We start from the raw sequence: 27,826 nt of genomic DNA on the forward strand, positions 1-27,826 counted from the left end.
AAGCATTTAGTATGCAGGAAGATGCTCTTACTTATTGACAGGCAGTTGCACTCAGGAAAGCCCAAGTACATTGACAAGGAGATTTTCAAACTGACTTGAGAAAACTGAGGTTTCTTAGAGGGAGTGAGAACAAAATGTTCCTGCCCCCTTTCCTTTTTCACTAAATGCTGAGTCACCTATCTCAAGATGAGACCTCTCACATCCCAGTAGTTTGGGGGACAAATTTCAACAGGAGCAAAACAAGGAACAATGGAGAGATGTCGAGGGCTGCTGGAATCTTTCATAGGGAAGGCTGCTGGGGACTTCCTGATTTGTCTGTCTCCCACAGGAGATAAATGTCATGGCCAAGGAGATCCGTCTTGGTGTTACAAGGGCCATAATTAACATAGTGCCAAAGAAAGGTAAGTTGTTTCTGATTGTCCTTATAAACTGGTAAGAAAAAAATGACATTAGCTAAGTCAAGAGCTCACATTTATATCAAGTAAATGAATAAACATTAGTTATTAGGGAAAAAGAATGAGCACTATATAAGAATGAAAAGAACAATTTACCAGAAACAACAAATGACATTTGTATGCACCCAGTTATAATGCCTCAGAATAGAACAAGAGGGGCATAATTTAAAAAATAATCTGACTACCCACAATCATAGTGGGGCATTGTAACATATTTCTCTCAATAAAAGAGATCCATGTGCTAAGGTTTGTAATGATATGGATTGAAAAACACACAGATTTATCCATCAGATACACTGAGACTCTATTATACCCAGCAATGACAGAATATACATTGTTTTTAAACATACTTGAAGGATTCCTAAAACCTGACTACATATGAGATCTATCAATCGAGAATGAAATCCATTGTAACAGAATCTTCCCACAAGAGTGGTTTAAACTAGTTAGGAGTTTATTTTGTTTCATTATAGGAAGTCCAGAAATAAGCAACCCAGGGTTGGAACAGTCAAATCATATTGTAAGTCCCTGTTGTATAATCAGTAGCCTATGACTGCCATCCTTTTGCTCTATTTTCTAGGAAAGAAGAGGTAAGATAAAGGGCTAACGGTTGAGAAAATGCGAGATGACGCACTCCCATTTCCATGGGTTCTAGTGCCCTCTCACTATTTTTCCACTGGCCAGGACTACAGGCTCATGGGCACTCACAGCTGCAAATAAAGCTGGATAAACCCTTCAAAAGCTGTCCATACTGCCAACTTGAACACAACTGTAGTTTTGTTACTTTAAGGAAGGAAGGGAGTGATGGATGTTGGGACAGTAACTTGTTGCATCTGACACATTAGGCCACACACACAGCAAGTCTCCAACAATTTTGTTTGATTCTATGTCATTTAGAATACATTATGAAGACCATGCATTCTATGCATAATACCATTATATTAGAAATCTATAACTAAAATATGCACAGTCTGCACATTAAAAAATACATTGTTAAATGTAGGTCCTAGACATCATGATGAGAATTGGACAATATTTAGTACTAAATTACAATTAAACCATTATCAAAACTTTTGTGTAAATCAAGGGGAATTTAGAGTGCTACATAACATTTAATACTCATCAATTAATGAGTTGTCAAATTTTAAGGATAAACAGTCACTGATAAAGATAATCACATAACTGCAATTTTTATAAGGTGGTTCCAGTGCAACTTAAAGAGTTGTGCCTAAAGGCTTTCTACATTGGTCATAAGGTTTCTCTCCAGTACGAGTTCTATAATGAGGAGTGAGGTGTGAAGGACCACTTAAGGCTATCCTGTAGTCATTTCATTCATAAAGTTTTTGCCCCATATGTATTCGCTTATGCATTATTAGGTTAGTGCTGGTGCTGAATGCTTTTCCACATTGAATACATTTATAGGGTTTTTCTCCTGTTCTCCTGTGTGAATTCTCATGTGCACCCTTAGGCAAGAGGAATTCCTAAAGGCCTTTCCACATTCTGTACATTCATAGGTTTTCTCTCCAGTGTGTGTTCTCTTGTGCACAATAAGATAGGAGCCTGTGCTAAAGGATTTCCCACATTGATTACACTCATAAGGTTTCTCTCCAGTGTGAGATCGTCTATGTTTCTTGAGGGATGACTGATCGGTAAAGGCTTTCCCACAGTCACTGCATTCATAGGGTTTCTCTCCCGTGTGGGTTCTCATGTGTTTCTGCAGGGATGAAGGTACATTGAAAGCCTTGCCACATTCCTTACACTCATAGGGTTTCTCTCCAGTGTGAGTTCTTTTGTGCACAGTAAGATGAGAGCTCTGGCTGAAGGATTTTCTGCAATGATTACACTCGTAAGGTTTCTCTCCAGTGTGCGATCTCACATGTTTCTTAAGGGAAGAATGAAAAATAAAGGCTTTCCCACAGTCACTGCATTCGTAAGATTTCTCTCCAGTGAGAGGTCTCACACATTTCTGAAGGGACAAGGGGCCAGTGAAAACTTTCCTGTGTTCATTACATTTTGAGCTTCCCTCCCCAGCACACAACTTTTTGTGGACACTAAGAGAAGATCTTTTTCCATAGTCACTGCATTCACAGAGTTTCTCTCCAACAGGTATTTGCTCATGTCCTAAAAAGGAAGAGTGTAAACCGAAGGACACAAGACACTGCTTACGCTCATATGCATTCTCTCTGGTGAGAATTCCTAAGTGTTTCCTAAGGGAGGCCTCTTCGTTGAAAGCTTTGCCACGGTCATTGAATTCAAGAATTTTCTCTCCAGTGTGAGTTCTCAAATGACTCATAAGAGTTGAGGGATGGCCAAAGTCTTTTCCATATTTATATTTGTAGCATTTCTCTCCCTTGAAATATCTTGTACAAATAAGGTGACAGTTTTTTCTGAAGAATTTTCCATGATGATCAAATTCCAAAGGTTTCTCATCAGGATGAGTTGGTGCCTGTTGAATAAGGAATAAGAGGTGACTAAAGGCTTTCTCACTTTCATTACACTTATGAGAATTCTTTTCCATGTGGATTGACATGTGCATAGGAAGTACATTATTGTGACATTTTTAATTTTAGGGCACATGTACAATTTGCCCTATTAATTCCTCCAAGGCTCCACTGTATTCATTCCCATCAAAGAGCACCCTAAATATAGTTTTTGTAATAATGAGTAAAGAATGATTTGTATTTTAAACACTTCATAACAAAATCACACTTAAGTAAATGTTTACTCCTTGATACGGTCTGAGAAGCTGCTTGCTGCAAGACAGCAAGGCTGGAGGTAGGATTGGAGATTTCTCCAATTTTGTGAGAGTCATAAAGTCTTTCCTGAGACAGCTTTCTGGTGAGTGAATGCACTTACCTCAACTCTCTCCTCTTGTATATGTAGTGCTGCTGTTTTGATTCACCGAAATTCACTTCTCCTATATAAAAAACCAGGAATCATTCCTAGTGAATCTTACCGTTTTTATGCCATTAGAGGTTTTCCCCCCAGGAACATTTTGTATTGGAATTGTGTGTTTTGATTTAAGTTGAATATCCCAGTCTGAAATTGAATGAAGAAAATTTTATGTAACTATCAGGAGAAAAAGCAGGGTAAAAGAAAAAAGGTGGCAAGTACCCTATGGATTTGTTTTCAAATAATAACACTAAATATAGATGAAGAGAAGATGTACTCAAAGACCAGAGAAATTATTTTAGGAACTTAGTTCTTGGAGGAGATGCCAGTGATAGGAACGAGCAACAGAAATGGGAGGTATTTTATTTAGAACAGATTCTGGAGGTCTGAGACAGTAAGAGGGTATTACCTGGAAAGTAAAGTAGGAAGAACTGAACAAAAAGTATTCAAAGAAATGTAAAACTGAAAGAGGAATTTAAAAAGTCTTTTCTCTGAGACCAAAATACGAATGGAGAGATGGTGAAAGAGGAAAGCTTGTGTAAGGGCCTCAGCTTCTGTGCCCCGCACTGGCTGACACTCCCTCTCTAATGTAACACCCTCACTGGCTATGGCTGCTCCACATGATAACTCCTTTTTGCCTGGGGCTCACCTGATTGGGCACCTCGGAGACTTCTGTCCTCCGTCCTCAGTTCTTCCTGCTCCACCTCAGTGATCAGACTGTGTTTGCAGAGATGATAACCTGCCCCTGGGGAAAGGCATGTGATTTGGGGATGGGGTGTGAAGGAGACAAGAAATCTTTCACAAAATGGATTCCCACACTTTGGTCTGAAGCAGACAGGCAAGCGCACCTTTAGGAGCAGCAGACAGACCGGATCAGAGATCTTTCACTAGACCCCTGAACATGCACCTGTACTCCATATCCCGTGGAGCTGACCCTTGAAATCTGGGCCTGGGACCAGATACACAATGCAAATTACCTACATCTTTTAATGACAGAGAAAACGAAATCAGTACATTCTCATGGGAAGCCATGAGACTGCCCCGCAAGGTCAGGGACCAATTATTTCGTGTTCACCACATACTGTCATTCTTTTCACAGATCACAGAACACAATAAGTGATAAACTATCTGCTGCACGAAGGAATGAAGCTGACCTTACCCACAGAGGTCAGGTTCCTTAAGTTCTCTAGCATCACATCTCTGTATAGGACTTTCTGAGCAGGGTCCAGCAGGGCCCACTCCTCCTGCGAGAAATCCACCACCACTTCTTCAAAAGTCACCAAGTCCTGAAACATCACACACATATTCTGGCTCAGCCAGGGACTATCTCTAACACTGAATCAGAGGGATGGTGGGGGAGGCTGCCAGGGCAGGGGAAGGATCAGTGCACGGAAAGCCCAGATGTATTTCAGAGGCCTCTTGCTATCTGCCCCAGGGCTCAATTCTTGAAACTCTCCTCTTTCGCTCTCACTCCCTGGACCATCTTATTTAGGCTATGGTTTTGGCAGCTTTTCTAACACACAGTTGACCTAATATTTCCACAAGTAGATTCTGAGAACTCTTGTAGTCCTAGTCAAGATCCAGTACAGATGGAGTGTAGTGCAGGATGAGAAAAATGTTTGTAAAATGAATGATTTTCCTAGTGAAAAATCTCTCTTTTGTTTCATAGCAACCCACAGAATATGGAACTAATACTCAACCTGGAGGAATAACTGAAAAAAAATCAATGAAATTATAGTAATAGAAGTCTGAGGCCTGCCCCTTGGGGCTATGAAGGTATGAGTCACAGGCAAGAGATGTGTCCTTTGGGAACAGCAGTGTTTTTTGGGAACTGAATAATTCGACATACCTGTGACCAGGATGTCAGTAATTCTGCAGCCATTCTTTCTCTTCTGTATCTCCCTCCTGGCCAGGCAGAGTTCTGAGCAAGCAGAGGTAATGAGGTAAAGGACAAGAAAGAAGACATAAGAGTCTAGGCCTGACAGACATTCAGCACCTACAGCCCTGGAAGCTTCCTCGTGCTAGCCTCACACGTACATATGCACACATACATACACACAGCACAGTTCACTGTTAAGGTTTTACCTCCCTAGCTAAGAACAAGTAGGAATTGGGAATGTAGTATGTACTATTTTTTCTTTTTAAATTTCTTTCTAGACTATGACACCGAAAATGCCTAGTCAGTAACACTCGGGAGCCATGAGTCCTTCTAGTGCTCAAATGCCTCTAAATGCCATTTGCTTGTGAAATAAACTAGGACTCATTTGGGAAATAGCTGAGTCTAGTGTAGAACAGGAAATATTCTAGATGAGCCTGGAACATCCAGAAAGCAAAGTGCCTATCATGACTAATGAGGTCATGTCAAAAAGACACAGGTGATAACTTAAAAGTGTTCAATTTAATGAAGAATAATGAATGCAGTCAATTGAAATGCATCAGATGTAAAACAAAATCATGAGTTAGTAATACTTAAAAAAAGAAACCTCAGTGATTACTACTGAAGGTGGCCAGGATATTAAGTCATTATTCTGACAATTCATAAAAGGTAAAGAATCAAGCATGTATTGCCCCTCCTTAAGGAACAGTATTTTATGATTATCAAAAGCTGTACTAGGGGAAAGTCTTCTTTATGAAGAATCACAGATGCTTTATTAGAAGCCTCCTTTATTATGAATAAAATACTAGAATCAGAAAGTCGCCACTCCGCAACTGCTACTGAATGAATGGATCTAGGCAACAATCGATAGCTACTAAAATATTGAGTAAAATGTGAATGGGGATGTTCATTTTCAACTTTCAATTTTTCAAAAATTTCAAACTCAAAGAATAGGGAGAATATGATCAATTTCCATATACTCTCCACACAGACTCTCCACCAACTATTAAAGTTCTGGCACATTTCTTTTCTCTCTCCTGTGTGTGTGTTTCAGCAAGAATGATATTGAGAGGACTCCATTTGAGAGGAAACTGCAGATGTCATAACCCTATTCTACTACATACTTCAGCATGTCACAGGAACTTGGACATTCTCAAACATAACCACAGTAATCAAAATCAGGAACACTTAACATGGGTTTAATAATATTTTCTACCACACAGTCCATACACAGAATTTCACGAACTGGCCCAATAGGGTAATTTTATGTCAATCATTTTTAAATTGACCATCCAGCTCATTCCCTCAAACTATTTCTTTACTCTTCTCAAAGCTAGACCTGTCCCTCAGCCTTCGTTATCTTTGAAAATTTGAAGTCCAGGCCAAATTACTATAGACTGTACCTCAGTTTGGTTTATCTGAAGTTTTCTTTGATTAGATTTAGCAAGCACATTTTTGGATGAAGTAGTACATATTGATGTGTGTCCTCAGTGCATCACTGCAGGAGGCATATGATGCCTGTTTGTCTCATTACTGGTCATAACTTTGATCACTTAAAGTGGTACACAACAAGTTTTTCCGTTAACTTTTTTCCCCTATCGTAATTAACAAGGAATCTTATAACTACACTTGATCTTAGCCAAAAGGTGGAGAAGTGAAAATAAGGAATCTTACTCTAAATAAGGTGGAGAGCATTATAAAGGAAAGATCAAGTGGATATCAAAATCACCTGATAAATCTTAACATCACAAGAGAGGCATTTGGATATCATGTGAGTTCTGATTTGATACAACGACAAACAGCAACAACTATAAAATATTTTTGCCAAAAAAAAAGCTGACAAATCATTTAAACTAATTAGCAGTTTATAGAAAAAGGGTAAGAGGAGAGACTGAGGGACATATTAAATGACATCATTAGGATACAATTAGCCAAACCCAGTATGGGGTAGAAAGAGGAAGGGAGAACTGTTCCTGATTAAGAGACTTGAGACACATAACTATCCACTGTGGCGCGTGTACCTTAGATCTTGATTCTAATAACATCAACTGCAAAAACACATTTTCAACATTTTGAGTGAAGTGAGCACAGACAGGTTATTATATGATGTTGGGAAAAAGAAAAGCAGCCCCTGAAATCCAGGAGCTGCCCTGGTTCTATTGCTAGGTCAAGGTGTTCCCCTGTTGAATATAAACAATTTCACAAGAGCAATAGCAGATAAGGCCACTCTATTACGATGATATATTAAAGCAAAAACAAGACTACTCTGTAATCACATCTGAACACAGACAAAACATTTAACATTATCCAGGCCTCAAAAAGGACCCAATACCCCTCACCCCCTGTGTGACTAATATGAGTGGCTGCTGATTGTTTGTTAATGATACCTTTGGTCTCTGTCCAGTTTCCTCTCCTTCCAGGTGACCTTTACAAAGGTAGTCAATCACAGAACTACCCTTGCTTCTTGACATCTAGTTCAGAACCTTCTCCCAAACAGCACCTGACACAAGGCCAAATCCTTTCATTCTTTTCTCACACTCTCTTACTGAGATGTCCCACAGTTCACCATGGTACATGTTCTGCCTCACTGCAATGAGTTATAAACCCAACTTGTTTATAGTCAAAGAGCACTGAAAATATCAAGAAATAGTTAATTCAGAGGGTATGATCACGGTAAAGCTAAAAACTTCTGTTAAAAGTTTATTTTTATTAAAGGATTATTTCCTATGTCTCTCACTCTGAAACATTTCTTCCTCTTTTAGCTCCAAACTGAGTCAGGCTGGGTGTACCTTAGATGTCCTTTTCTTCTACAACTATGACTCAAATTATAGGTCAACTGATAAATCAGATATTAGATTTAAAATGCTCCAGAAAAACAAAACTCAATTATAATTTAAGCAAAGAACAGAAATATTAAAAATGGCAAAATATTGGTAATCACTGAAGGTGGGTGATAAGTATAGAGAGGCTTCACAGTGCCTTCTACTCTTGAGTGTTTGAAAATTCATAATTAAAAGTTTTAAAGAGAAGAAAACATTCCATATAGAACGGGTGGGTGACAAAATGTACCCATCTAGACCTTGGCATCAGATATAGAAAAAAAGAGAAAATCTTAGGATTTAGTCCAAATTCACATTATTCATGTAGTTTAAAAAATCCTCGAGAGAATTTCACTTAAGGAGGGTCCTAGGTGTCACTGTCCTCACTCAAGCAATATGAACAAATGGACCAATCTATGGAAAATTTAAGTTCAAGCCAGTCTTCAAAAAATTCTCACATATAAGTTCTAAGTAAATTGAGGAGATCACAGTTAATAAAACTATACAACCCAAATATATACCACATATGATAATTAAGAAGCGGCCAAAACATAGGCAGCAAGACAAAAGAGAAACACTTTGAATATCAGATAGTTTAGACATGAACTATAAACAACTATATTTAACATGCTTAAAGAAACTAAGAGAAACTTGGAGTAAGACAATAAAAATAGTCAGGGAGCATTAAAAAACACTTTTTAGAAATAAAAAATATACCCGTTGAAGTTAGAAACCCAACAAGAATTAACCATCAGATTAGAATTTGTCAGCACCACTTGGTAAGAAATCAGCTAGGAATTTCCTAGAACTAGTAAAAGACACTAACTTTTAGATCCAGGAAGCACAATAAATCCCAAGTTGTCTGAAGAAAAAGAAATTATAGGTTTTTCTTCTTTGGTGTTTAATTTTTTTCCCTTTAGAATCTTAGCCAGGGAAAAATTATGTCACGTAAAAAGGAAAAACAAACTGATGGCTCACTTTTCAAGAGCAACAAGGGTGTCAGAAGAAAGGACAACATCCTCAGTGTGCTAAGACAAATATTACCATCAACTTAGAATTCTGAATCTAGTTAAAGTAACTTCTTTAGGTTTAAGGATGATTTTATGACATCAAACCTGAATCTAACCAAGCTTCTAGACTAACTACTACTATTAATAGGGAATATAGAAAACAAGTTAAACAAAAAGAAGCAATAAGCAGCCAATTCCAGAATGTAAGACACTTTACAGACAAACAACTTGATGTCTCCAAAAAGTGAATAGAGATTTTTAAAAAGAAGAAATAAAAAGAAGAAACAAACTTAAGAGAGATATGATTTGAACAAACCAAGTACAAAGAGACAGTCTGGAGACTGTCGGGAATCCTGGTGTCTGCCAGGTGGGGAAATGCGGTGGTTACATACTGGCCAGAGATGTGCACTAAAGTGTTTACCAACAGAAGGATGTGATGTCTGGAATGTATAAAAAGCTCCAGAAATAAGAAAATGTGGGTGGACAGGCTACTGGCATAGTCTAATACTGTTATCTGCACTATTAACTACAGTAGCCGCTAGTCACATATGGCTGTCGAGCACTTGACACGAAGCCAGTGCTATTTAAGTGATTAAAATTTAAACATACATTTAAATAGCACATGTGCCTGGTGTATGAGACAGCTCAGGCCTAAGACGATTCAAGGTTGGTAAACTATTGAAAACTGTCAAAGGTTAGTGCTGATGACAGACATGAAAAGTCACTATACTAGTCTACTTTTCTGCATGCTTGATAATTCCTACATGAGAAGCTTAAAATTTTAAAAAGAGAGTAAAATAAAGACGTTTAAAAATAAAGGCTTGAGAAAGTTTACTCATCAAAGAAAACTACCACTTTGCGAATATTCTCGGTTCTGATTTTGTAATAATCAGGACAGGCTAAACATTTGCTATATTAAGAACCATGCGTGTATCCCCAGACCTAGTTCTTTCCCTAGGTCTGGTTTTATAAATGCTGGTGATAAATCAAATCTAATTTATATGATGCATCTTAAGTGGGAAATGGTCTGACTCTAGGTGACTTTGATCAATCTCAAGAAATAACTGCACAGCCAGTAAAACTGAAGATAACCACTGCTAATTTTATGGTTACCAGTTGCCATTAAGTAAATTATAAAATTATTATTGTTTTATTAAAAAAAACAAAAACAAAAACAAATAAAACTACCACTACCGCAAATTCTCAGTATTCCAGGGAATAGGAATTTGAATATCTGAAAAGTTAAGAAAGAAGAGTGAACAAAAATAAAGAGGGTAAAACTAAGTGAACCTTGATTATGTAAAATGGTAACATCTAATTTGTGACATAGAAAAGCAAGCTAGAACCTGGAATACTGAATAACAGAAATATATAAATTGGGAGGAAGGTGATTGTAGTTTTATGCTCCTTGTAATCACCCAGCAGGGAATAAAGAGATATTGGTTAGCTTTAGACTTTAAGTCTAAAATGATAAAACAGGTAGGGTAATTGCTAAAGAAATGGTATAGTAGGTTTAATTCATAGTTTAAGAGGAAAAAAACTCAATTATTACAAAGGTAAGAAAAGGAAAACAAAAAAATTAAGGTAAAATAAAAAGTACAATGTAAGATGGTAGAAAATGCCTATATTAATAAATGTATAAGTAAGTGGACTAAACTTTATACAGTTTAAACACAAAGACTGCCATGTTAGATTAAGATAAATCCCGGCTCTATGCTCTTTCATAAGATGCACTAAAAAACAAAACACTGAAAGGTTGAATTTCAAAAATGAAAATGACATACCAAGCAAATATTAACCAAAATTATTTGTTTGGCTAACTAAATGTCACTCATCTAAGACAAAAGGTACTATAAAAAGTACTACATTGGGACAGAAAGTTCGATTAACCAGGAAGATACAAAGGTTCAGAAGCTATACACACTAATAACATAGTCTCATAAAATTTATAAACAGAAGCTAGCAGAATTGAAGTAAAAAGAGACAAATTGACATCAGTGTAAGAGATCCTAACATACTACTCTGAGTAATAAATTAGAGGAAAAAAAGAGGATATGAGGATTTGAATACTAAAATGAACAAGCTTCATTTAAAACACAAACACTGTATAAATGGAGAATACATATACTCTTTAAAAGCACACATTGGCAAGTTTAGAAAAACTAGCCCTATTGCTATCCTATAAACCAAGTTTTAAAACTTTCATGAATCACATAAATTCTCTGATCAAACTGTAATTAAGTTATACATTAATAACAAAAGAAAACTACAGATGTTCCCTGACTTACAATGGTTTGATTTATGATTTTTCACCTTTACAATGGGGTGAAAGTAATAAATGTTCAGTAAAAACTGTACTTCAAATTTTGATTTTGATTGTTTCCTGGGCTAGTGATATGTGCTACAATACTCTTTTGTGATGCTGGGCAGTGGCAGCCAGCTGAAACTCCCAGTAAGCCATGCAATCATGAGGGTCAACAACCAATACTCTGCAGTGTATTCTTTGCATTAGATGATTTTGCCCAACTATAGGCTAACGTCAGTGTTCTGAGTATGTTTATGGTAGGCTAGACTAAGCTAGGACATTCAGTAGGTTAGATGTATTAAACACATTTTCAACTTATGATGAGTTTATTGGGACACCATAAGTTGAGGAACATCTGTATTACATTGAACCACATGAAACTGGCATTTTAGTAGGTTAAAAAATAGTCGCATGTTAGCAGTTTCGTATTATTCATTTTAATAGAAAAAAGTCCATACATTTGAAATTTAGAAAACATCAGACTTATGAATAGCTCCTGGGTAAAAATTAAATAAGTAATGAGAAAATACATGATGCTATGGCTACTGACTAGTTCTAGGCACCAATACTTGTAGGTTGTAGCTAAAGTGGGCCTTAGGGAAAACGGTAAGCTTTATATGCTTACATTAGAAAACAAATGAAGTTAAAAATTATTCTGTTTCCAACTTAAAAGGGTGGAGAAAAAAACTCAAAATAAATGAAGCTGAAGGAAAGAAAGAACATCATGGCTAAAAAACAAATATCAGTTCTTTGGCCAAATATCAGTTCTTTGAAATCTAATAAAATAAGAAAAAGCCAGGCAAGATTAGTAAAGACAAAACTGAAAGAAAGCACATAAAGAAAATGAAAAAGCAAAAAAGGACATGCTTACAGATGCTTCAAATATTAAACACATTATGAATAAATGTCAGTCAATCTCAAAACTCACAGGAAATAGTTCTATTCCCAGCAAAAGAAAGCATACAAAAAATGACTCTATAAACTGAACAGTCTGAAATTACAAAAAATGAACTATATGGTGAAGATTGTAAATGCAATTAATGTCACCGAATTGTATGTTTAAAATGATTTAATGGCAAATTTTATGTTAAATATACTTTACTACAATTTTTAAAAAATGTAAAATGCTCTCACCACCCGGACAGATTTCTTAAAGAAAAACAAAACAAAATAAAATTTAAATTTTTTTTAGTCCCTTTAAATTTGTTTAAATTTCCCCTGCAAAGAAAACACCAAGCTCAGAGGTTTTTTAAGTCAGTTCTGATGTTCGAAGAGAGAATTCCAATCTGACTCAAAATCTTTCAGAAAGTAGACACACTTATGAAGATTCTGGTTACTTAAAGTATACTTCCATGTATTTGGTCACCTGTGTTTGCATTTTACTAAATAACAGTAGAAGTAATAATAAATATCGTATGCAATTTGTAAGGTAAGAGTTAGGTATTTGGAAGGTTTTACTTAATTTAGCCTCCTTTCTAAACACTAGAATTGTGCATGATTCAAAATGTCATGTTTGCATTTTGGGGATTCGATTACAGTACCATGAGAGAAACAGGGGGAGGAGACAGATGTCACTTTCAAAACAATTTCACAAGACAGTCGACTTATCAAAGGCATTACCTTGATTAAGAGTATAAAGGTGATGGAATGTCTTTTGAGACACATCTGGTAAAATATTGATATCAAACATACAGCCATTTTAAGAAAAGAAAACGACAGGTAAATCTCAATAACAGACACAAATATTGTAAAGAAAATAAGTGTAAATCAAACACATCCAAAAATGAGAAAGGGAATATGTCAGCACCAAGTTGGGTTTATCTCAGGAATGCAAGGGACATATTAGAAAATCAATATAATTTATTTCATTAATAGATCACAGAAAAAAAGTATGATCACCTCAATGATACAGTAAAAGCATTTGATAAAAATCAACATTGGATCGTGACTTAAAAATAATCTTAGCTAGCTCTTCCAGAGATGGTGTCCACAGACATTCAGAATGGTCCAGTGTTTGATATATGGCCAAAGGCTGTCCTATAGAATCTAAGAAAACTAGGCTGTCCTGAACCCCTGGTAATAGAATTGTTTACCTTTATACCAAGAAGGTTGAGAAAGCACCAAAATCTGCATGTGGTGTGTGCCCAGGCTGACTTTGTGGAGTTTGCTGTGGGACCTAATGTTTTAATGAGGTTGTCTGAAACAAAAAAACATGCCAGCAGGGCCTATGGTGAATCCATGTGTGCTAAGTGTGTCTGTGACAGGATCAAGTGTGCTTTACTTAGTTGAGCAGAAAATAGTTGTGCACAACTTAGTTGAGCACAAGCACAGAGTCAGAAAGCTAAAAAAGAAAATGTTTAGAGTATTTCACTTGCTCACTCCCACAGCTTGGGGGTTTAAAGGTCTTTATCACTTTTATTAAGATTCTTTTTTTTAAGAGTAGTTTTAGATTAGCAGTGAAACTGAACAGAAGGTAGAGATTGACCACACACCCCTGCTTCCACACACGCACAACCCCTTCCTCCACCCCAAAACGATGAACATCTCACCAAAGCGGCAAATTTGTTACAACTGATGAACCTACACTGACTCATTGTAATCACTCTAACTCCAGAGTTAGGGGTCACTCTTGATGTTGCATATTCTATGGTTTGGACAACTATATGAAGACATGCATCCACCATTACAATATCACACAAGGTATTTTCGCTGTCCTAGAAATCCCCCGACACATCACTCACACAACCACTTAGCTTCATAATTTTGCCTTTTCTAGAATGTCATATAGTAAGATTCACAGCATGTAAACTGTCCAGATTGGTTTCTTTCACTCAGTAATATGTATTTGAGGTTCCTCCATGTCTTTTCATAGCTTGATAGCTCATTCCTTATAACGGCCAGATAATATCCCATTGTCTGGAGATACCAGTTTGTTTATCGATTCACCACCTGTTGATCACTTCCACAGTTTGGCAATTATTAATAAAACTATTATAAACATCCATGTGCAAAAAAAAAATTAAAAAACCAAAAAAAAAAAAAACCATGCATGTGTAGGTTTTTGTGTGGACATAAATTTTCAACTTCTTTGGGTAAATACTAAGAAGTGTGAATACTGGATTATTTGGCAAGAATGTTTAGTTTTGCAAGAAACAAAGTGGCTGTACAACTTTGTATTCCCACCAGTAATGAGATTTTCTGTTGCTCCACATTTCCACCAGCATTTGGCATTGTCAGTGTTCTAGATTTTGGTAGTTCTCTTAGATGTACGGTAGTATCTAATTGTTTTAACTGCTATTTTCCTTGATGACACAGGTTGTGGAACACCTTTTCATACACTTATTTGCCACCTGTGTATCTTCTTTGGTGAGTTGTCTGTTAAGGTATTTGTGGCTCATTCTTAATCAGGCTGTTTGTTCTTATTGAGTTTTAAGAATTCTTTGTATATTTGGGATAACAGCTCTTTACCACATGTATTTTTTTTGCAAGTATTTTCTCCCATTCTGTGACTTGTCTTCTCACTCTTTTGACAAAGCAGCATAGTTTTTAATTTTAATAAAGTCCAGCCTATCAATTATTTCTTCTATGGATGCCTTCAGTGTTATATGTAAAAAGGTATTACTATAACCGAGCTCATCTTGGTTTTATGTTATCCTCTAGTTTTGTAGTTGTGCGTTTTACACTTAGGCCTATAACGCATTTTGAGTTAATTTTTGTGAGGAGTGCAAGATCTGTGTCTAGACTCGTTCTTTTGCAGGTGGCTGTCCAGTTGTTCTAGCACTATCTGTTGAAAAGAATTATCTTTATTCCATTCCACTGCCTCGGCTCCTTTGTCCAAGATCAGTTGACTATATTTCTATGCATATATTTCTCAGTTCTCTATTCTATTTCATAAATCTACTCATCTTTTATCAGTATTGCACCGTTTTGATTAATGTAGCTTTACGGTAGTGCCATTCTTCCAACTTTGTTCTTCTCCCTCAATATCGTGTTGGCTATTCTGGGTCTTTTGCTTACCCATATAATGTTATAATCAGTTTGTTGATATCTATAAAATGAGTTGCTGGGATTTTGCTTGGATTGCATCTACAGGTCAAGTAGGGAAGAACTGACATCTTGACAGTATTGAGTCTTTTTATTCATGAACATGGAATATCTCTCCAATTATTCAGTTCTTGATTTCATTCATCAGTTTTGTAGTTTTTCTCACATAGGTCTTTCACATATTTTGTGCTACTGCAAATGGTATTATGTGTTTAATTTCAAATTCCATTTGTTCATTGCTGGTATAAAAGAACTGATGAGGGTTTCATGGATGTGTGTACATCAAAACTTATGTTGTACACTTAAAATATGTGCAGTTTATTGTATGACAGTTATACCTTGATAAATCTGTTTATTATAAAAACTAGCTTTGATAATAATTCACACAAGACTCTAATAAGAAAAAAAATTTGAATAATTTATCCAAGATATATGAATAACAAGAACATGAAAAGATACACAACATCATAGGTCTTTAAAACTATGTATCTACCTTGAAAAATGACACAAAAAAGGGCAAACTCATTTAAATAGAAATTTTCTTGGTTTCATTTCCCAGTATTAATTTTCTCATTCAGTATGTGAAATCTGTACTCCAAAGTTCCCAAGTTCCTTGTACTTTTAGATTTTATTTTAAAACCTTTTTTTAACAAAGTTTTTTTTCATTACAAAAAAAAACCTTTCAGGATTTTTACTTTTATAAAGCTATGTTATTTGCTGAGAGCATTCTAATTTTTTTACATTCATACAGAATCTCCCGTGAATTTTACATGTACATTAAATTAACATAGCCTTTTCCATGCTCCCCACATTAATTTATAGTGCTTCTCCAGTGTAAACCGCATTTTCTAACAAAAAAGATCAAAGGCTTTCCTACATTCTTTTCATTCATGAGATCTCTAATGTGAGCTGTCATACGTTCCAAAGCAAATCTTTACATTCGTAAGATTTTCACATCTGTGAATTCACAGCCGAATATTAAAGTATAATGCAGAGCTAAAGACATCCTACATTCCTTAGAATAAGGTTACCCCCACTATAAATTAGTATATGTGTAGTAAGTGTGAGAGTATTGAAGACTTTCCCCACATTCTTTTATTTATTTATATTTTTAATTTTTGTCATTCGTTTATGAGCATAAGCTTCTCTCAAGTATGAATTTTAACACATTCAGTAATGCATGGGGAATTAAAGGCTCTCCTACATTCCTCATATATATGGCTTCTCCCCACAATGAGTTCTTAAATGTCAAATATGTTATGAGGAATGAGTACAGGCTATTCCACATACCTTACATTTAAAAGGACACTTGCCAGAGTTCTCATGTATACCATAATGCCTGAGGAAATAGTAAAGGCTCCCAAACATTTCCGTTTGTATGGCTTCTCTCCTGGATGTGTTTCTTTATGTTGACTAAGGTGCAAAGGCTAACAAAATGCTTTCTCACATTCCTTGCACTCAAAAGGTCTTTCTACACTGTGACTTTTTAAATGTTGAATAAGAAAGGAGGATCGAATAAAGGCTTTCCTGCACTGCTTACAATTGTAGGGTTTTACTCCAGGGTGAATTCGTATGTGAATTACTACAGGCTTTCCCACATTCTTTACAGTGATAAGGCTTCTCACAAGTGGGAGCTCTTATATGTATAGTAAAGTGCGAGGAACTAGCAAAGGCTTTTCCACATTCCTTACATTTATAAGGCTTCTCTCCAGTGTAAACTTTTCTGTGTTTTGTAAGACTTGAACAATCAGTGAAGGCTTTCTCACATTACATTCATATGATTTTTCTGCAGTGTGAATATTAAGTCTTGAGACACATGTAAACTTTTTGCCATACTCCTTCCAAACATAATAGTTTCTCTCCAGTATGAAATCTTCCATGTTTTGCAAGAGCTGGGGAAGGAAGGGCTTTCTCAAATTTCTTACATTCCATAGGCATCAGTCCACTGTGAGTTCTTAAATGTTGAGTAAGATATGAAGACTGAGTGAAGGTTTCCCAACATTCTTTACATGCACAGGGTTTTTCTCCATTGTGAGTGCACACGTGTACAAAAAGGCTTATAGAATGAGAATAAACTTCCCCACATTCCTTAAAAGCACACAGCCTCTCCTCATCATGAATTCTTAGCACATTCTCTCAGGTGTGAGGGAGAAAGTAAGCCTTTCCCAGTCAGTGCATTCATAGAGTTTCTCTTGGGTATAAGTAAGTTCTCTTGTGAAGCAGAAGATGTAGATTTTGGCTAAAGGCCATTTCACAGATTACTCTTAGGAGTATTCTCTCTAGTACAGGTTTTCTTGTGTAGATTACATAGTTTTTTGTTAAGGCTATTTTACAGTGATTATACCCACGAGTTTTCTTTCTAATCTAAGTCCTCCTGTGAGTCTTAAGGGATGAATGTTCACTCAATGCTTCTTTGCAATAGTTAAAAGTTAAACAATTCCTCTTCTGTTGGTGATATCGTGGATAGAAGTTTTCTTGTTTTATTACATTTGGATTCTCTGTTCTGCCTTGAATTCTATTACACTATATACAAAACAATCCAGTACAACTGAAGTTTATTTTTGTCTTTCCTTTTCATTTCAATGCATGGTTTCAGACCTGAGTGTTTTCAAGTAGAATGAAGTGACCACTCTGCTAGAAAGTTGTTAACACTCTTTACTTCCACAGTTTAGATGATAACTGATCAAGACAGAATTATTTATCGAAAACTTTATGTGAATTACATACGTAGGAATATTTGAGTGAACACTGTGAAAAAAATATATTGTGAAGGGGTATTTAAAGTGTTTCCCAAATTCATGATGCTCAGAGACTCTGGGAGAAACAACTTCATTTTTGGTGAATAACACCAGTCTTAAGTGTCTGTCATGGTTACTGCGTGGTTTTTCTATCTTATGGAATTTCCAATCTTCCACTAGTGTGAAAAGCAAAGAATTACGCCATATGAATCTTACTGTTTCCAACATATTGGATGTATTCCCTTGCACAATATTCTGCTGAGGTGCTGACCATTTGATATTAAGACAAATCTCCCAATCTGAAATAAGATTAAAAAAATCATTAAGTGCTTGGAGAAATAAAACATGGAAGGAAAGTATTAAAAGTGAAGGCCAATGCTCATTTACTTTTAAACACTGACTTAAAATATATTAAAAAATAGAAAGAAATGAAAACATAGAGATTGAAAAGTCTGGCAATAATAAGGCACTGTGGTCAAACTCGTAGGTGATTTACTGAGAAATAATTCTATAAATGTTGAGACTGATGGTGCATAGCAAGCAACATAACCAGGAAAATAAAGTTGAAAGGGAATGGATAAAGAACTAAATGCAAATGCAAAATTTAAAAAAAAAATAGGCCAAAAGAAGTTTCCGAAGACTAATCAAAAGTAAAAAAAAAAAAAAAAAAAAGTTTCAGGTACTCAAGGAACCTCATAAACCAAATGGCCTCAGTATTCTTAAAACAACAACAACAATGGGGGAAAAAAACCTTCAAAAGCTTTCTATTTAATATTTCTAAATGGACTGCAGTGCTCGTGGATAAGGGCTGTTTCTCACAAAGAATCACATCTGCCTTTCCTCTCACTTTGGAGAACTTTCCCCACTGTCTTCAACTCTCCTTTTCATTCCACTTGAAAGAGCAGACCAGGTCTGCATAGCTGGTGCCCCGCTCTCACAGAAAGCCACCTCAGGATGTGGAAAGGGATGACAAATACTTCTAAGAATTAGGGGCCACAATTCTGCTCTTCAGGGCTACCAAATACTGTCAAGCATAACTTGAGAAATGACAAAATGTTCATACCAACTCTATCAAACCAGTGAACTTTCAAATGACACTAATATGCAAACGCACACACTCTCTCTTTCTCATTATTTGCCTAAAGGGTTGCTTTCTCCCCTGAGACCCAGGCTCAAGCATTTTTGGTCCTTAGCCTTTTATCAATAGAGAAAATAAAGCCAGCACAATGAACAGATCTCCATTTTCATAAGGAAGCCACCAGACGGTGAGGTCCATGAGAGCAGAAGCATTGCCTTCTCTGTTTACCACAGCATTGCCATTCATCAGCACATAGTCAAAGAAATATTTGTTTCCCAAAAAAAACTAAATAAAGAAATGGTACCAGTCTTACCCACTGCAACTATATTCTTGTAGTTCTCCAGCATCACATCTCTGTACATGTGTCTCTGAGTTCGATCTAGCAAAGTCCGCTTCTGGGTGAATTCCACAGCTACGTCCTCAAAGGTCACTGGGTCCTAAACCACCACAAACATTCTGGCATCAGGTAATTACCATCTTCATCAATGTTCACTGGAGAAAGAGCAAGGGAGACCCAAGGCCTAGACAGGGTTCCATGTTCTCCCATCACCTCCCTCAGGGCTTGATGGACCGCATGCGCCTTCTCCCTACCTGGACACACTCTCTGGTGACCTCATCCAGTCACAGACTGTTAAGAGTACCTCTTTCACGTGACTGAATGCATGTATCTCCCTCAACTAGGTTGTGACCTCTTCTGTTCTTATTTTTCTCTATTGAAAGGGTTTAGCACAGTCCTGGGTACATTACAGACGGAATAAATGCTCATGAATAAATGTTTCCTCCAGTGACAACACAAATTCTGAGAAGTGCATGTACATTCTCTCACTGTGTATCATGAAAAATGAGAGCACAAAATCAGCATGGATGAGAATCAGACGGAATGAGTAAATACTGGGATGACAGTATCATTTCCCTATGTAATCTGTCAACCACACGAGAGGCCCTGAGACCTGAGAAAATGTAACTGGGGACTCAGTCCTTAAGCAGACCCTATTTGCATTAAGAAGCTCCATTAGAAGGACACATGTCTATCTGGTAGGAAGAAGCACATGTTTTAATAAAAGAATACATTTCCTACTCACCTGAGAATAATGTGTCAGACATACAGTTACAACCCTTTCCCCCTCTGACTTCTCATGGAGACAGAAAGAGTCTTGAGAAAGATAACCTTGAGGAGAAGAAATCAAAACTGAAAACCTAGATTGCCCAGTTTCCACACTCACAAGCCTGAAAGAATTCCAAATTCTAAATGGACACACACACACAAACACCGCTACCATAAATTGTCCAAGTAGCCTGTCTCAACTGAAGTTGTAACAGCAGTTTTTGGCTTTGATACATAAGAGGAAGAGTTTAATAATTCCATTTTATAGATAAGGAAGCTAAAGTCCAGAGGCAGAGTCGTTATTGTTTGCTGACAATTACAAAACTCATCATATGGTAAAGCAGAACCTCTCCCACAAAAATACACATACTTACCTATCCTTCCTAAATCCCGGGATTTAGACAATAGGATATTCTTATCTACTTAAGCCCCCTCTCCTAGACAGCCTAGACCCAGGACTGCTTAGACCCTGACACAAGACAGACTGTTCATGGGCTAGAGTAAGATCTCTAAAAATAGCTTCAACAAGGACTTACCACAAGGGGAAAGATTGATGGCTGGCATCCTGTGAGTCTGACCATGAAACCTGTCTGAACGCTTCTTGTTCCCTAACTCTCTTTAAGACAGTGCCTGAATTTCAATCTCAAATCCTCTTCTTTAAGAAATAATAGAGAGTCTTGCCTCATACCTTCAATCTTTAAGCAATAGCCATTACTTATTTGTTAAACATTGTTCATTAGCCATCTCTCTGAAGAAGATAAAATTATATACGTGAAAGCCATCAGAAACTCTAGAGTATACCACATGAATATAAATAATTGCCATTCAGAGTGCCCAATATGTGCCAGAAACAGTAGTAGCTCATGAGATTACCAATATAGCTATTACTGTCACTGCACAGTTGAGACAGCTTCATTCACAGCAGTAACTGGCCCGGGATGACCAACTAGGAAGTGGTGAGCTAGGGTTTGAATGCAGGTAAGTGTCACAAAAACCTGAACTCCTAAGGTTACTGCTATTCTACAACATGACTAGATGATGGTCAGGAAGGGGTATGCAGGAAAGATTAACTTGGCAGGTCTGGGTTGCCTAGAAAAGGCCCATCTTCAGGACCTACCCTTGACTGGGCTTGTGGGAAATGACTTCTAGGTCCACTGAATATCCTAACTGATAAGAGTGGTTTTGTATTCTTGAGGCCTTAGGCCACACCAGTTTGACCAGATAATTAGGGTGACAATGTGATTTAAGGTGAACATGTTTTTATACGCCTTAGACTTTGGCAATGTTGTAGAATTTGAATTCAGGAGCCTGGAGCCTGAATGGCTAAAGTCAGCCTGTGCAGGTACTGCATGTCTACATGACTGACCCCAATAAAAACCTGGATACCAAAGCACAGGTGCTATAGACTAAATGTTAAATGTTTGCGTCCCTCCCATCCCCAGCCCAGCCCAACTCATACATCGATACCCAGTGTGATGGTATTTGGAGGTGGAGCCTTTGAGAGGCAATTAGGTCATGACAAGTGGGATTCGTGCACTTATAAGAGACCCAGAGAACTCCCTTGCCCACGAAGACTGTCGTCTAGTTACCAGGAAGTGGGCCCTCACTAGACACTGAATCTGCTGGTGCCTTGATCTTGGTCTTTCCAATCTCCAGAACTGTGAGAAATTTCAGTTTACAAACCAACTGATCTATGACATTTTGTTACAGTAGCTCATCTGACCAGACAGACTAATACATCAAGTGAGCTTCCTTGATTGGCAACACTTCACGTATTGCTACACAATCTTACCAGAATTAAGCAATGCTGTGTGACTGCTCTGGGAGAGGACACCTGGTGTCTTTCCCCTTTGCTGATTCTAATCGGTATCCTTTTGTTGTAATAAACCATGATGGTGGGTTTAACAGAATGAGTCCTGGGAGTCCTAGTCAATCGCTAAGTATGAGGGTGGTCTTGAGAACCCCAACACAAATGCTTTATTGAATTCGGACATCTCCGAGCTTCCCCAGCTGGTAGGGCCACGCAGGCCCAGTTGCCTTCCGTTAAGTCCTTTATTGGCTTTTGCCTTCATTCATTATGCAAATATTTACGAAAGGCTTTTTCTCTGTTATGTAATATACTAGGCACTGAGGATAGAACACTGAACTATAAAGAAAATGCCCCATACTTCAGGTATATCACATTCCAGAGGGCTAAACAAATAATAAGCACATACATTTATATTATATTAATTGGTGGTTAAATGCTATGGGAAAAAAAATGAATGCATAAGGATTATCACCCTCCACCTCCCCCAACACACACACGCACACACCCAAGTATTTTTCTTTACAAACTAAGGACTGATTCTGGGAAAGATAATGACAGAACAGGAAAACCACCACTTCAGAAGACTCTTGAAAACTGTTTTCTGGCTTGCCTAAAAAGTGACATTCAACATTTGATCCAAAGCATTAAATAATTCCATGGTTCATGAAATAAACTCAGAACACATTTCAAATGTTGATCTACTTCAACAGGGAATCAGCTTAGAAACACTCGAATGAGAGAGCTGTCCCTCTCCCCCAGGTCCTAGCAGAGGGCACAAAATGTATGCAGTGGAGTGCTAAATAAGACTTTGTCCAAAGTTTATCTATTTTATTATTTTTCTAAAAAACTCACCTCTTAGTATTACTCATCCGTTCTATGTTTTTGCCTTTTTAAAAATTAAATTTTGTCTTTATTTTTATTTTATTTTTTGCCTTTTTTATTCCTTCCTTAATGTTCATTTTGTTGATGACTTTCAAACATTTGGAAATTATAGCTGAGTTCATTTTAAAACATTTATCGAATTATACAGTCAAATAAGTACAGAATTATAACAGTACAAGGCATTACTATGAATTTCCATCTCCCTGAAGCATTCATTATTTCTCATCTAAATCATTACTTCTCTCTCCTCTCCAAATGGAGCACTATTCTGACTTCTAACACTACAATTTTGCTTGTTTTTGAACTTCATATAAATAAAAATCATATTGTATGCATTAGTTTGTCTAGCATCTTTCACTCAACATCTTACGCCTTTCTGTGCACTTCCTTGCAAAATCCAGTTTCACTTAGCAAGAAGCCTGCTAAGTCAGTTCAGTTAGGACCCTCTACATATGAAGACTCTTGATTCCTGATCAGGTTTCTCCGCCTCCACTATTTTATAGGTGAGGTCTGGTTACTGATTTGTCTACAGTAAGAATCCTGGTGGGTCGATTTAGCCAGAAACCCCCTTACCTCTTACCCCTGATGGTTCCTGTTAGTAATTTTCCATCCACCAGCCCTGATCCTCATCCTTGACTGTAACTTCCCACTTGCCCATGCTGTATTTGGAGTTGAGCTTAGTCTCTCTCCCACACTGTAAAATCTCATGGCACTGGTCCTTATATCTATATCTTGATGGTCCTGGGAAAAGCCTGCCTTACTATCTTTAACAAGTATCACTGGATTTTTTTTCCATTAGCATTTTGCCTAAATTTCCCATAGTTGTAGTACCCTGCCCTAAAATATCCATATTGAACAGATGTTATAACATAATAAATTAAAAATAAGTCTTCAGCAACTACTAATTGGCTTGATAAAACGTGACCCCATGAATCTGCCCGAGTTAAAATAGTTAACATAGTCCAATGTAATCTAAAACAGAGCCCTCTGTTGTGAGAAACGTCTGCAGTCCTGGCAGAATGCCTGGTGCTTGGAGCAACAAAGTCATCAGAAGCAGATGTGGACTTGCACACAAGGACACATTGCAGGGAGGGCACATGCGCCTGACCTATTCTGGGACTTCTTGCTCATGGGACGATGGGAAAAAGATACCTGAGAAGAAATAGCTGAAAACATAGTGGTGGCCGTGAGGCTGAGTCTGGGAATTGGCTGTAGTTTATAATTACTAACCTGATAGTAACTAATAATAAATTACAAGGGCCAGCTTTGTGAGAGAGAATAAAAAGTCATGGAGACAGGTGTGGGGGACACTAGGATTGCCATTCCTTGCCATGCTTCTTCTCCCTTATCCATGTTAGTAAAAGCCTTTCCAGACTCCGACTCTTCTTCCTCACCATCTCTGCAACACCCTTAAGGGTTAACACTTATTATATAAAACCTAAATAACAAAGGAGTGATTGTTCCCCCACCGCTTCTCCATTTAACGGCCCAATTTTGCCTCCTCTCAAACCTGAAAAAACTAAAAGGCACTTCATGATGTTTAGTATAACCTTAATACTTTGGTTCCATATCTTATGTCCCCCATACCCAATATTATTAAAACCACTGACTCCACTGAACCAACCATCAGTAAATGTTTTGCTCTTACAGATTTGACTAACATGTTCTACTCAGTGTCTATTTCAACAGTCTCTAAACTACAATTTGCCTTCAACTCTGAAGGGACATGACGCACCTTTCCCAGGCTACCCACAGGGTACCGCACAATCTCTGCAGACAAGGTATTAATTGCACCCACCTTTCTCCAGGAGCACAGGTATAATATTATACTGATGATATCCTCTATCATGGAGATTCATTTGACATACTTATTAAGGACACTTAAGTCTAACATCTTTTAGTCCTTTTTAGGTTCTTGGGTCAAGATACACCTCATTTACAAATTTTACTTTCATATTAAAAACAGGCACTGCTGTTATTATCTTCAGAGACTTCTTCACTTTAAAGGCTTTGGCAAACCTTTTCTCATGCCTCCTGGATATCTATGGACCACCTATGATGGCCATCAGTTGCTCAAGGGCTTCTGATGCAAGAAACTGCCTCTCTTGGCTCTACATAAAACAATAATCACTGTCTACATGCTGGGCTCTCCTAGAAACAGAGGTTCTCACAGACCCTGAGCCTGTGACCCTCCATACCCAACTGCCCATTATACTTTGGGTCATGGAAACAACATCCCACAAATTAAGACAGAATGGAACAAAACCTGGGTTCTTTGATGTAGCCTACCTATAGGAGGAGTGGTCTAGCCTGTCTTCAGTCTCTTGCCAGATGCCATGGTGCTGGAAGTTGTCACCCCTCACCCAGAACAGGTTTGACTACCTAGAAAGCCCCTTGGGATTAACTAGGTGAATAGCAACGAGAATTCGTGGATTACGCAAATGGTACTGCTAACCACTGTATGTGATCTTAGCACCAGAGGCCCTGGCCAACAAACAGTTCCATCTTCACATTTATTATGACCTATTGGGCTATTACCTAGAAACTGTCTCCTTCAGAGCACAGAACTCTGGCAATCTCTGCTTCACATATACCCAAAATAAATATCAAAATTACTCCATACTCCCTTCGGAGTTACAGATATTGCTGGTAACCAAGACACACATGTCACTGCTTACAATACACAATATTGAGTTCTGGCTAAAGGCATTTGGTAGAACTCGCATGTCCTCTGATGAGTCCTAGATAACTGGTTTAAGTGAGATATATAATGGTCTCCTGAACCACTCTTTCAGATTTCAGTACACCAAATAAAACCCTAAAGGTCTCTATTTTGCCCCAAGCCCCAACCTACAAGTTTTTTAAAAAAATTTTATTTTAATTAGTTTCAAGTATACAGTACATTGGTTAGACATCTACATAGTTCATAAAATGATTCCTCCAATTGCTCCCTCTCTCCCCTGACCCTTCACCCAGTCAATATATTAATGTTAACTGCATTCCCTATGCCATGCTCCCCATCCCCATGACCATCCACTAGCTACTAATTTGTACTTCTTTAACCCTTCACCCCATTAGTTGGAACACTTAATTCTTTTCCATTTGAAGTACTTTTTGATAGGAATGTAGTTACTATTCTTTATTCCTGTTTTTGATATATATTTTTTCTTCTTAAAGAAGTCCTTCCAACATTTCATGTTAATAATGGCTTGGTGGTGATAAATACCTTTAGCTTATTTTTGTCTGGAAAGCTCTTTATCTATCCTTCGATTCTAAATGATAGCTTTGCTGGATAAAGCATTCTTGGTTGTAGATCCTGGGTCTTCATCATGTTGAACATTTTGTGCTAAGCCCCTCTGTCCTACATAGTTTCTTTTGAGAAATCAGCTGCCAGTCTTATGGGTGCTCCCTTGTAGGTAACTATCTGCTTTTCTCTTGCTGCTTTTAAGATTTTTTTCTTTGTATTTAACCTTTGGCATTTTAATTATGATGTGCCTTGGTGTGAGCCTCTGTGGATCTCCAGTTTTTGGGGTTCTCTGAGCTTCCTGAGATTTTATGCCCATTTCCTTCACCAGGTTAGGGAAATTTTCTATCATTATTTCTTCAAATAGCTGTTCAACATCTTGTTTTCCTTCAGGTATGCTGATGAAATGGATATTTTGAACTTTAATAGTGTCCCATATACTCCTTTAATTATTTTTATAGTCTTGGCATCTTTTTTCTTGACATTCTGATTAAGTGTCCATGGCTTTCCTGTCCTCTATATAGGTCATTTGATCCTCTTCTTTATTCACTTTGTCTATTTCATTTAATATATTTCTCATCTCAGATTATGTGTTCTTCATTTCAGACTGGTTTCATTTTATAATTTCTATTTCCATTTTGTTTTTTTTATCTGTGTCGAAGTTCTCACTGAATTTATCTACACTTCCCAAAAGTTCATTGAGCATCTTTATAACCAGTGTTTTGAACTCTGCATCTGTTAGATTACTTGACTCCATTATTTCTGGATCTGTGTTCTGTTCTCTCATATAATTTCTTCTTGTCTTCCCATTTTGGCTGCCTTTCCGTGTCTGTTTCTATGTACTAAGCAAAGCTCCTGTCACCTGGTCTTGTTAGTGTGGATTTGTGAGGTAGGTGTCTAGTGGCACAGTCCTGAGAGGGGTTCAGCTACAGGCCAAATTTAGCCCACACCTCTGCCCCTCCGGGGCCACCTGTTAAGATTCAACAAGCAATCCACAGATGCCGTGCTGATACCTCAAAAGGTCACACCAGAAACCAAGGCCAGCTGCCTCCAGTGTGAGTCTAGGTGCTGCTTAGCAAGAAGCACTTGACTCCCTGAGGATATACCTGGATGTGGCTTGAGTGGGGCTGAGAGTTGGGGGAGGTGGGGTTTCAGGGACTCCTCTGGGCAGAGCGATTTCTGTTATCCAGTTTGATGATGTCACAGCTATGGGGGCGCTGAGAGTGGGGAGGGCTCAACAGGGAACAATGGATATCGCTGGCACTTCTGTACAGAGCAAGTCTTGCCTTGCCCCTCACTCAGACAATGTCTCCACTTAAGTCTCTGGCACCCCCTACACGCAGCTGAACCAGCACTGCTGGTCAGAGCAAGCAGGTCCATCACTGCGAAAATCCACTCACAGATGCGGCTCCTTAAAGAGGGGTCTGCCACTGCTACTGCCTCTGCCGCAACCTCTGCTCGAGAACGGGCAGCCTCCTGTCCTCGCCCCATCTTACTTTCTGCTGTTGCAGAGTGATTTCTTAAATTTCTCCCTAGTTGTTTGGCTTGTCCATCTAGATCCTAGGCAA

General features: G+C 37.7%; 2 protein-coding genes, 1 non-coding gene and 1 pseudogene across 7 annotated transcripts in view; 2 read left to right on the forward strand and 2 right to left on the reverse strand.

Moving 5' to 3' along the window:
* LOC107515104 (zinc finger protein 177) overlaps positions 1 to 27,826 on the reverse strand; it is a 41,029-nt gene that overhangs the window by 6,427 nt on the left and 6,776 nt on the right. For 2 of the 5 annotated variants that reach the window (XR_004954934.1, XM_036233758.1), the window contains exons 2-6: positions 5,197 to 5,268; positions 4,507 to 4,633; positions 3,997 to 4,092; positions 3,412 to 3,494; positions 2,622 to 2,901 (exon numbers count right to left, since the gene is read on the reverse strand). Coding sequence is in view for 4 of the 5 variants with exons in the window: in XM_036233758.1 (XP_036089651.1) it covers positions 2,622 to 2,901; positions 3,412 to 3,494; positions 3,997 to 4,092; positions 4,507 to 4,633; positions 5,197 to 5,229 (619 nt within the window). In the remaining variant the exon portion in view is untranslated. Of the gene's footprint in view, positions 1 to 891; positions 2,902 to 3,311; positions 3,373 to 3,411; positions 3,495 to 3,996; positions 4,093 to 4,506; positions 4,634 to 5,196; positions 5,269 to 27,826 lie in introns of those variants that run through there. The other 3 variants (XM_016153546.2, XM_036233759.1, XM_036233760.1) reach the window with 3 other exon arrangements.
* On the forward strand, positions 9,909 to 10,039 carry LOC118612825. Its single transcript, XR_004955081.1, has one exon. It is a non-coding gene; the product is annotated as a small nucleolar RNA SNORA72 (small nucleolar RNA).
* On the reverse strand, positions 12,490 to 27,749 carry LOC118612386 (zinc finger protein 559-like). The gene is made up of 4 exons (XM_036233345.1): positions 27,596 to 27,749; positions 20,300 to 20,385; positions 19,531 to 19,654; positions 12,490 to 18,438 (listed from the first exon to the last, which is right to left on the reverse strand). Exons 1-4 carry the CDS (start codon positions 27,747 to 27,749, stop codon positions 18,047 to 18,049), a joined length of 756 nt encoding a protein of 251 aa, XP_036089238.1. The 3' UTR covers positions 12,490 to 18,046.
* On the forward strand, positions 13,360 to 13,718 carry LOC118612385 (annotated as a pseudogene).

This window comes from Rousettus aegyptiacus, unplaced genomic scaffold (genome assembly GCF_014176215.1).
Source record: "Rousettus aegyptiacus isolate mRouAeg1 unplaced genomic scaffold, mRouAeg1.p scaffold_m13_p_16, whole genome shotgun sequence".
Classification (NCBI taxonomy): Eukaryota; Metazoa; Chordata; class Mammalia; order Chiroptera; family Pteropodidae; genus Rousettus; species Rousettus aegyptiacus.